The sequence below is a fragment of the Falco biarmicus genome, chromosome Z, assembly GCF_023638135.1.
Source record: "Falco biarmicus isolate bFalBia1 chromosome Z, bFalBia1.pri, whole genome shotgun sequence".
Taxonomy (NCBI): Eukaryota; Metazoa; Chordata; class Aves; order Falconiformes; family Falconidae; genus Falco; species Falco biarmicus.
Genome location: NC_079311.1, coordinates 47696530 through 47707492, shown reverse-complemented (window position 1 = coordinate 47707492; position 10963 = coordinate 47696530). Strand labels below are relative to the sequence as shown.

Genomic DNA, 10963 nt, shown 5'->3' with positions numbered 1-10963 from the left:
CGGCGGCGAGGCCGCAGGAGCGCGGGAGGTGGCGCTACCGGTGGGTTGCCATGTGCCCCCGCTCCGGGCGTGTGGCAGGAGCGCCGCGCCCGCGGGCCGCCCCGCCGCAGCTCAGTGGTGGGCGCGGCGTGAGCAGCTCCGCGACTAGGCGCGGGAGGCAGGGGCTGAGCCCGTCCGGGAGCCCGCCAGCCGGGGCGGGCTCTGCTGGGTGCCTTCCCGGCGCCTTAAGCTGCTGCTGAAGTGAAGCGTGGGCTGTGGCGTCGCCGAAGCGGTGCGAGTCGCCGGAGCGGCGCGGGGGTGTGCGGCGGTGGGCGCGCTGCCCTGTCCCCTCCGCCAGCCCCGGGCGCGGTGCGGCGCCTGTGTGAGGCGGCTCGCGCCGGGGCGGGCGGGGCCTGGGGGGAGGGAGCGCCCCGGCTGGCAGCGCGCGTTGGAGCTCGGTCACGCTGTGCCGTTAAAAATAGGGCAGCAGTAGGTTTATGTTCGGGCTGCCAGCCGTTTGTCTTGTGCTTAAAGATACTGAGGCGAGCGCAGGTAGGGTGGCCTGGGATTCCTGGGTTGCAACGCTGGTGACAGATTTGCCTCTGTAGTTGGTGTCACACGGCACTCGGGGGGGGAGGAAGTTTGCTGGTTTTTTTCATCGTGGTGTTTTTTGTCTTAACCTGGGTTTAACTTCCGTATAGACGATGACGTAAATTAAGAGTCCAAAGCTCAGCATGTGTGTCCAGATGTTATTTAGTTTATTTTATAGCATTTGTTGTGGGACAAAGGCAAATCCTCTGGAACACAAAACTTACTGATGATTCTTGGAAAAGAGCTTTTTTTTTTTTTTTTCTTTTGAATGGCCTGAGTCTCATCACTTCCTGAGAACAGATCGTCTTATTTGCTCACTTTGAATAGATAGCCAGTACCATGAACGTGATAAATCATTGAATCTGAGAACTACGATATTCATAGAAAACCCTTGCGTGCTAACTTACTGTAGGTTTACTGCACCATTGTAGAGTAATGGCTGCTACAGGGGTGATGACTTGGACTAGTTAGTATGTCTTTTTTTTTTTTTTTTAACAGAAAAATAGATGTGAAGCAACCATGCAAAGGTCATATCTGTGAAAGCTGAAATTGCAGTCATTGCACCGAAAGCAAAAGGATATTATTTCAGACTTTGTCTAAAACTTAGCTTCACAGAAATAATACGGTTTTATTTTCACACTGATACCCTGTAACAGTATTTTCCTGTAGAATAGTACAGATAAGTGTTTGTGGGGGAGGGGGGACAATATTACCCGCACAGTCCTTTCAGGTCTTAGGTGTTACAGGTCTTACCTTGTTATGTGTGACCTAGGGGACAAAACAGGTGAAAAATAGAGTGTTTGCATGTGGTTAAATAGTTACTGATTGGTGTGTGCTCATGGAAACCAATGTTTGACAAATGTTAAACTGTTTAAAGTTTGACAGACTCTGTATATAGACTATTGCTGCTACCAAGAGAAGGACCACTACTTGTCCTTCTGCTACACCATACCTTTGTGGGCACAGGTAACTAGATGGTAAACTGGAGGGGATTTTTTCAGCTGAAAACAAACATTCTTCCCCTCCCTTCTCCTTTGTAGGACTGTTCTTCAGCTGGAGTATTTTCCTGTATAGTTGATTATGGACTCCGCAACACCTGCTCCAGAAGAAAGTTCTGGAGAAAGAGTCAGGGAAAGACAGGATTGTGTCCTCTGGCAGCTCTGACCACTGAAGGTTTTCAGCCAGGCAGAACCTCAGGGCTGATTTCTTGGCAGCAACAGGGATGTGGGTGGACGAACGTAACCTTTTCCAGAATTTCAGCCTTGATATTCTCTGGAGAAGATCAAGTGCTACCTAGTCCTTCTCGGGGTTAAATCGGTTAGGATGGCCTAAGCTGTCTTTACAGTAGTTTCAGTGACTCCAGGTTACTGAAGCGGAGGAGCGCTTGTATGGTCTGTGCTGTTAACTCTCCCAACAAGGGAGTGGTGAGTTGTTACACTGCTCAGACCACATTCATAAAGTCTTTGAACATGCTCATCGTTAATAACCCTTCATTAATTTTTTTTTAAAAACATCTTTCTCCTCAGCGTATCAGTTCTTTCTTTTATTAAGGATTTTGTTTGTTTGCCACCACGGTTTCTGTTTACCTAGTCTTTTTTACATACCACTAATGCTTGAGCGAATGATTGTGCTTTTCTTCAGGGTCTTCTCTGGTATTGTATTAATACTGGTAGAACTGAGTATCTCTGAGTTCCCTCCCATATGATTAAAATACTGTCTTAAGATAAAATGCATTGAAAACTCTGATGTGGCATGTGTGTTGCAGATTTTTTTTGTTGGTATTAGAACAAGCAGATAAGGTTCTGACAGTAGCTGTGCAAAAAGGAAAAAAAAAGGACAGAAAATAAGTCTTACCTATAACGTATTTCTTAATACGGTAGCTGCTTGCTTTCTTGTTGAATTAAGGGTTTTCACTGGCTACTGTTTTTGACAGTGAAAAGGAAGAACTGAGGAGAAAAACTATGAAAGTATTGGTTATTGGCCTTGGAGGGTAAGTATCAGCAAATTAAATTTCCTTTACAGCTGAAGACTGGCCTTCCTTTCAGAATGGTGTAATTTCTATTTATGAATGGTTATCTTTTGAAAATAGATTGAGAAGACAACATATAATGGTCTCATTTTATGGCACGGAACAGTCAAGAAATTGTTCTGTGCCTGTTGGAGAGCTCTGGTACCATCTCTAACCTCTTTCTTGGCATTGCTAGTCACTGTCTGAAAGCTGCTGAAATCTGCCAGGAAATTTTCTGGAGGTAGAGACTAATTAATTTGAATAAACTTGGGGGCGGGGGTTGGATTGTGTCTTTTTGCCTAACTATACAGAAATGTGTGTGTGAGCTTATACATATGTTTAAAGGATTGATTTCTGTCTTGATGCAGTTTTTACTATGTTTTCTAATTCAGTGTGACAAATGGGGGGAAAACAACGCTGTCGGAAAAGCTTAAGAAAATGTTTCCCAACTGTGACGTAATCTCTCAGGATGACTTCTTTAAGGTAACAGTTTAGATGGAAAGACCCAATAGGTAAAAGTAGGCTTGAGTAAATTTTAGTATCCTTTCTTTTCAGTTCTCCTATTGATACACTTTTAAAACTTATGCTGCTTAATATAATGTTAACTTATGAGAAAGAGAAATAAAACAAGCACTGGGGTAATGGAACTTGCAGTGGCCAAAACCACTGAGTATCCTCAACAAAACTGAGTATTAGAAAAAAAAGAAAGTTTACTCTCATCTTTTAAATGATTTAAAAAAACCTTTTAAAATAAGGAAGGGGTGCACATAGGATGCAGTTTTCAAGATACTTTGTGCTAATGAAGTTAATGATACTGTGTTAACCTTACACTTGTAGACCAATAGGTAGTTTCTTGTCTCCCAAATCAAAACAGGAAAACAACTTTTGCATTTACATTGGAATTGATTGTTAAGGAGGGTAAAGGAGCTGTTATTTCTGAAGTGAAGCGCTAATGAACTTAAGAGGTATGATTTGGAGAATTTGTTGTTTTAGATACCATACAAACACTTCATATTTAAACAGTTATGTACAGCAGTTTAAATTTGAAGATAAATTTAATCAGTTTGGATACAAAAGTGTGTAATCCTTGTTTTTGTAACTGTACAGTATTTATCTGCGACAGCGGTCGTAAAACCAGCCTTGAAAATATTCAATTTTTCTCCCCTTCAGCCAGAGTCTGAAGTAGAAACAGATGAACGTGGATTTAAGCTGTATGATGGTCAGTAACTTTGCATTCCTTTTGAACACTCTTATCGAGATTCTGTTGTGCTGAGCTTCAACACTTCTTCCCCTGCTCCTCTTCCCTTCTGAGCAAGGCAGTAATCAAACAGTTGTTTCAGAGCAATCCTTTGCTCAGTTTCTTTCATCCTTACTGAGATCAGTAAGAAAACTTGCTGAACTAGCAAAGAGCTCAAGCTAGTCAACCTTTCCTTTTCTCTCTTTAATCTTTTCCTCTGTTTCTACAGTTGTCTGGTGCGGTAGCAAATCGTACTGTTCAGTTAAAAGTATTTGCCTGCAGCACTAGAATAAGCTTAACCTCATCATTTTCTATGTAACGATTTTTTTTTTCCCCTACTCTGATATTGAACTCATGGAACATCACCACTGAGCCTCTTTCACTGTCATATTCCAAATAAGTCAAAACTTGAGTTTGATCCTGACATCTTTATTTCATGTCAGATCTCACATGGACACCGAATGTTTTATAGTTCATGGTTAATGCTGGCTGAACATGCCATGCCAATTTAGTCTTACAAACTTCTAGATCCAGATCCACTTCAAGGCCAGTGCTTTGGTTCAGGTCATAGCTAGTTGGGAAGGTTGCTTATTAGCTAATTTCTTGATACTTGGTGATCACAAAATGTGTTAGTCAGAACCTTAAACGTTGGCCAGAACCTTAAAATATATCTGAAAACTGACCCTTTATCAACTATTGCAGTCTTTGAGTCAGCTTCTAGACTTCATGAAACTGGAATGTGAAACTAGAGGGAGAAGTTAAACATTCTGGTCCAAATATCAGGGTTTAATGCTGTTCTTAAAAGCTCCTCTAAAACGTGTTTGTTTTTATCTGTCCTGCCTTCTGTCTGCCATTCAGTAGGCACTCAGTATGTTCTTACACGTCTACAGGCAAAAGCAGGTGCTACATTGTGCTGTTCTGCTTTCTATGCCATCCTTTCAATCCATGCATTCCCACCCTCCAAATACCTGAATCCAATAAAAACCCAAAGCAAAACATTTTGAGCACCTGCTCTCTTCACCTGTGTCAGTGACAGCTGACAGAAGGGTAGACATCTTGGGGTAAGTTTTTACAAGTTTTGTGGAATAGGAGAACAAACAGTCCCTACAGCCTCTATGATGGGAAGGGCAGTGAAATGAGTTCACACACTTTTTTGGTGCACAGAATTCAGAAACCACACCCACCAGAAATACCCCAGTGATGGGGAAAACTTTAGTTTCAGGGTATTGTCAGTTTTGAACGTGGAACCTCTTACATATGTGACAGTATTTTACAGGTAATCATGTGCCCTTTCATTTAGACTTGTGTGTAGATTCTTACTGATTAACCTAGGGGTACTTAAGGGTTCTTTTTTTTTTATTCTCTGTTTTTAAGAGGTGACTAACTTTCTGTTTTCATCTAGTACTTGATGCCCTCTATATGGATGAAATGGTGAAAAGTATTCGGAATTGGATGAAAAGTCCAGCAAGCTCAGGTGTTGTGACAGAAGGGCCACAGAATACATGTGACAATCTGAAAAATACAGATGACGTTTATATTTTGATTGTTGAAGGCTTTCTGCTATACAATTATGAGTAAGCAGCAAATGTAACCTGATATATTAAAAGCTGCCCTAAAAAGGAAGAAGGAGCTAAATATGTTATTATCTTAGGCCACTTAATGAACTATGGAATAGAAGATATTTTTTGACCCTTCCTTATGAGGAGTGCAAAAGGAGAAGGAGGTAAGATTATTCAGTTATTGGTCACAGAGGGTCACTGTGCTCCCCAACCTGGAGTGGTTCTTTTATATTTGCTTTTCTTCAGTGCTTGCTAAATGCTAGCTATTAAGATCATCTGTCTTCTGTGATTCTGGGGGAAGATTATGTGGCTCTTTAACCCACATTAACAAAAGCATGCACAGATGGGGGTGGGGGGGTGTTTGTTTGGTTTTGGGGTTGGTTTGTGGTGCATGGGGTTTTTTTGTATATTAGAGCACAGGGATATTAAAGTGTTAAATGCTTTACAACCACTTAAAAGAGAATTTGTTGTCCAGATAAATTATGTAGATTGCTGACAGCCTGTTGGAGTTAAACCATGTTTAAAACCAGAAACAGTGAAGAAAACCTAAGTAGTCTTATCCTTGGTTGAATACAGCTACATTATTATTATTGTTCATGTATGCTTTTAGTATATGCTTTGTTTAGACTGTGCATTAGTTGTACCACAGATCTGATATAGATTATTGAGCCAGTATCTGACTTGCCTCCAAATTTGGACCAGTACTTTGTGCTTGGAGCAATATATACGCATGAAGTCAGAATCTGCTGACTGAGTGAAGAAATGCACTTTGTTTTGGTTGTTTCCAGGTTCTTAGTTTCTCACTAGACTCACCTTTAAAGGACTTTAGTGTCCAGACTGGAAATGACTAGACAAAACAGCTATTCACTTAAAGTTTGAGAAATCTGTATACCCAATAAAAAAAAGAAAGCTAATTTGCTTTGGTAACTCTTTAAATACACCTGTCCTGGTTTCGGCTGGAATAGAGTTAATTTTCTTGGTGGCTAGTGCAGTGCTGTGTTTTGGATTTGGTGTGGGAACAATGTGAGCAGGGACTTTTCATTTCTCCTTTCTCAGGCCTTGCTGGTGGGAGGGCTGGAAGGGGCAGGGGGCACTGGGAGGGGACACAGCCAGGACAGCTGACCCAAACTAGCCAAAGTGGCATTCCATACCATCGAGCCATGCTCGGGTGCCCAGGGCTGCTGGTAATTGCTGCAGAACTGGCTGGGCATTGGTCAGCGGGTGGTGAGTGGTTGTATTGTGCATCACTTGTTTTCTGTTTGGATTTCATTCCTCTCCCCTGCTCCCTCCTTTTCATTGTAACTGTTACTATTATTGTTGTTCTTTAGGTTTTATCTCAATTGTTAAACTGTTCTTATCTGAGCCCTCGAGTTTTACATCCTTTTCTGATTCCCCTCCCCACCCCCATGGGTGAGGGAGGAGTGAGTATGCAGCTGCATGGTACTTAATTACCGGCTGGGGTTAAACCACAACACCACCTTAATTTATATAATTTTTTAAAAAGAAACTTTTACCTTATCTTAAACGTCATTTGATTGGCGGAAATAAGTTAGCTAGAGTTCGTATCATAGTTTATATTAAAAAAAAGGATCCTCCTTTGCCCCAACAGTTAGGCAGCCTGCCAGTCTTTCTTTCTTTATTTTGGATAGATGCTGTTATTAAATCAGCTGACGGTAGGGGAAAATGTAAAACTTGTATGGGAAAGCAAACGTATTTTTGTATAGCACCAGAGTCTATCAGCCAGCAGATACACTGGGGTACTTCGATGGACACGTGTGGCCTATGTATCTGAAATATAAAAATGAATTGGAAGAGAATGCAAGTAACATTGGTATGGTATCCTTAATTTTAAACTTACAAAATGCTTAATGTGACACTTAATGCAGTTTTTGTTGGGTTGTGGTTTTTTTAATGGGGCAAAGTTTTCTTCAGTGTTTTTTGTGGCACTTGAACAATAGGTTTGGGGCTTTTGTTGGTTTGTTTTTCAAGTGTATAGGGTTTTTGATTTTTCAATAATGAAAATTATGAAGTTAAAGAGAAATATTCTGATCACTAAGTCCCTTTAACAAGCTAGTTTGTATGTGCATGTGTGCATACATGTGTATGGCTAAATAAGTAGCTTCTGGGGCAATACAGAACAGAATTGAAATAACAGAATTTAAATCCTTATTGAAATCCTATGATCTGAAGATAATTCCTAGGGGCTGACTGTGCACACCACAGTCACCGGTCCTATGTGAGAAGTGCCAAAGCCGGGCCAGCTGATGGGGCACTGCCATGCGCTTGTGTGATGTTCACACTTTTACAGCTCTTGGACTTACCACCTCTGGAGTGGTGGCCAGAGGAAAGAGAAGTCAGGTGGCTGCTTCATCAGCATACCACTTCTTACTGTGCAGTGAGAATGGAACCACAGTGCCCCTTCATGACTTTCTCAGACCCTGAAGCTGAGGAAGAACCTGAGCTCTTCCACTGCGTAGGAACCTTTCTGCTGAATTAAGCCATTGCTCTGCAGTCCTAATGTTATTACCACTGTCCTTATGGAAACTTTTATACCACAAAACCCTGTAAATTAGTTCTCAACTAGAATACTTTTATGTTATTTTTTAATATGTAAAATGAAGTTGGGAAAGAATAAAAGGGAGGTATTGGTCTTGTGTTTTATTTTTTCGTATCTTCTGATGGCTCCTGTAGAAATACTGAAAATTTTGCCAGTTGCTATTACAGGTGACTGGCATAGAACTCATGAAACTTCTTGTTTAATCTTTCTTAGTTTACTTGGATGGAACCAGATCCCAAGAGGAGCTTCTGTCCTATGTGTATAGTGATATAATACAGGAATTAAAAAAGCTGAGGGAAGGAAGTAAGTACCATTACTGGAAATTGACTCTGCTTATCCCATTCCAAATTACCAAGAAGCCAATTCTTTCGTATGAAAATACTGTAAGGATTATATAGCTCTGTGTCTCCTTGGGTATTACAGTCCTTACACATTTGACCATTACTCTTAAGTCATTATAAGCGATACCTTAACTTCCTTGAAATTGGGTGTTCTGAAATAACAGATGAATCCACTGATTATCTGATTTATCTGAATCCACTGATTTATCCGATGATAAAATAATGATTAAAAAAGGGGAAACAGAAGGAATATGGGGCAAAACATCGACATCAGATGTGTTAGTGGTATTCGTTTCTGTTACACAGTGGTATCATTTCTCTGTTTGTACATGACACTACAGTTTAAATTTGTACTTTTTAATTTTAGATCAGCAGTTCGCAGCATGATAATGTAGAAAGCCTTTGGTACAAACTGAAAACCCCAGGACTGTCATACTTGGCAAGCCAACCAACTGAGCAGCTGTTATGTGTATGTCCATAATACCAGTTCATGGAACACAAGTAGATTAGTAGTGACTATTAACTGTGTAAGCCTCAGATATTGCTGAGTAGTATTGCTAGTCCATTATTCTTTAGAATTCCTTTAACCAGTCATGCTTTGGCTGATCTTTAAATCTGATTGAGTGTGTACATTTTAAAGAATATAAACATATTTTTGTGTACAAAACTATAAAGATGCAGTTCTGTTGGTTTAATAAGCATATTTGAACATGGATGAATGCAATTTGAAATGTTCCTATAGAAATGACAGTAATTATCTCTAATAATGAGCTTCTAATCACTGATAAACATGTCTAGAGGAACTAGCTATGTGCTGTGGCAATAGTAATTTCAAGATTGTATAAGCTGTTAACGTTGCTTATTCAGTAACTGAAGCTGTTAATGAATACATCATAACTGAACTTAGACTTGCTAAAGACCTCTGTGGTGTTTGACAAGTAACTTTTATGTTGTGCATTGGTTGAAGCAGTTGGGAATGGCTGTCTAAAAAAACCCAACAAACAAACCTGAGGAGAAGTCAGGTTGTTGGAAAAAGATGTAGAAGAGAATGTAGATGCATCAGTAACAAAATTAAGTGCACATATTGTGCAGAGATCAAGGATTGGGATAGCACAGACTACTAGGCAATAAATGCATGCTTCAGGGAGGAGGAAGGAAGAAATAATTCTTATGGGTATTCATAGTTTAGATTGAAATTATAGTAATGGAAGTGTTAAGAAAGCAGGTATGCTAAATGTATGTTAAAGCTTTGTCACAGGGTTTGTGTACGGATATTTAGATATAGGAAACTGGCAAGTTGAATCATATTTTGTTGCTGAATAAGGAATGTATTAACTCTTACATTTTCTATGCAGTGTCTTACATTTTCATCAGCCAGAACAAAAGTCAAGCTAGAGCCAAGTAAAGGATGCACTATATTACCGTGTGTCAGCTGATCACAGGGACTGAAGTGTAATGCTTTATTGTTAACAGTATTAAGAGTCTTAAACCTGTAAGAAAAAGGTCTTAATGAGATTAAAACTGTGTTTAAGACAAAGTGCTTCCAAATGCTATTTTGTATTACTACTTTGCAATAAAAACTGCAAAAAAAAATGCATTCATATCACATTTGCTGAAATGCAGTGATGAACTGTCTGACCTTGAACTGTATTTTTGTTTTTATTTCCCTTTGGAAGGTGTGCAACTGTGAGATGGTGGGTAATACTTGGATGGTTGTGGTGTGTTGACTTTGACTAGGTACCAGGTGCCCACCAAGCTACTACAATCACCATCCTCAACTGAACAGAGTGGAAAAATTATATGATGAAAGGCTCATGGGTCAACATAAGGGCAGGGAGATTGCTCAGCCATTACAGTCACAGGCAAAACTGACTTGGCTTGAGGAAGTTAATTTAATATATTGCTAAGCATATCAGAGTAATGTAAGAACAATCTTCAAAGATTTTTGTCCCCCTTGCCTGCCTTCTGCCAGGGCTCAGTTTCACTCCTGGCTTCTCTACCTCCACCCACTGAGCGGCACAGGGGGATGGGGAATGGGGGTTGTGGTCTGCTTATCACATTTTTGTCTCTGCCACTTCTTCCTTTTCACAATCTTCCCTTCCTCCAGCAGGGGGGTTGCTCCCATGGAAGACCGTCCTCCACAAACTTCTTCAGCGTCTTTTCCATGGGCTGCAGAGATCTTTTGACAGCTCTTCTGAAACCATCACAGTGTGGAGCTGCATCAAAATACTATGTAGGCATCTTACGAAAGGGTATTGCAAACAAAACAGGTGGTGCTGCTTTGCTCCGGTGTAAAACCGGTGGACTCGCATTTTCAGTTCCAGTTTCTACCTCTGGAGGGAGTCCATAACGGACTTAAAAGAAGGGCAACTAATGTGATCAAGGTAATGGGGCAGCTGCTTGGTGAGGAGAGACTGAAAATGCTGGGACCCTTCACTCTGGAGAGAAGATTTTTTGGGGGGGGAAAGGTCAAGGTTTACAAAGTCTTGAACGCTGTGAGCTGAGTGGATGCAGAACTTGGATTAACCAAATAGTACAAGTACTAGTTTAGGGGGCATTCCTCCTTCACTTGAAACAGACTGACTAATTATATTAAGGTGGTATTTCACACAGATGAGGGTGATAACTTCATACAGCAGACTGAGCTTCAGAGATTTAATGCCATGGGAGGCAGACAGTATATTCAAGCTC

At 40.7% G+C, this 10963-nt stretch overlaps 1 protein-coding gene across 8 annotated transcripts; it reads left to right on the top strand.

Moving 5' to 3' along the window:
* The first annotated feature begins 560 nt into the window (after positions 1-560).
* On the top strand, positions 561-10884 carry NMRK1 (nicotinamide riboside kinase 1). 8 transcript variants are annotated; one of them, XR_008819433.1, is made up of 10 exons: positions 1543-2560; positions 2660-2819; positions 2971-3061; positions 3749-3797; positions 5218-5389; positions 5467-5538; positions 7099-7205; positions 8145-8234; positions 8640-8741; positions 9949-10884. XR_008819433.1 is itself a non-coding variant. In XM_056324571.1 (9 exons), exons 2-9 carry the CDS (start codon positions 2532-2534, stop codon positions 8657-8659), a joined length of 630 nt encoding a protein of 209 aa, XP_056180546.1. In that variant the 5' UTR covers positions 561-1536; positions 2504-2531; the 3' UTR covers positions 8660-9917. The 8 variants fall into 8 exon arrangements, 5 of the variants coding, with proteins under 5 accessions (XP_056180546.1, XP_056180550.1, XP_056180545.1 ...); XR_008819432.1 differs by lacking the exon at positions 9949-10884 and adding an exon at positions 9628-9917; XM_056324571.1 differs by lacking the exons at positions 2660-2819; positions 9949-10884 and adding an exon at positions 561-1536 and having other exon boundaries at positions 2504-2560; positions 8640-9917.
* Positions 10885-10963: the final 79 nt, after the last annotated feature.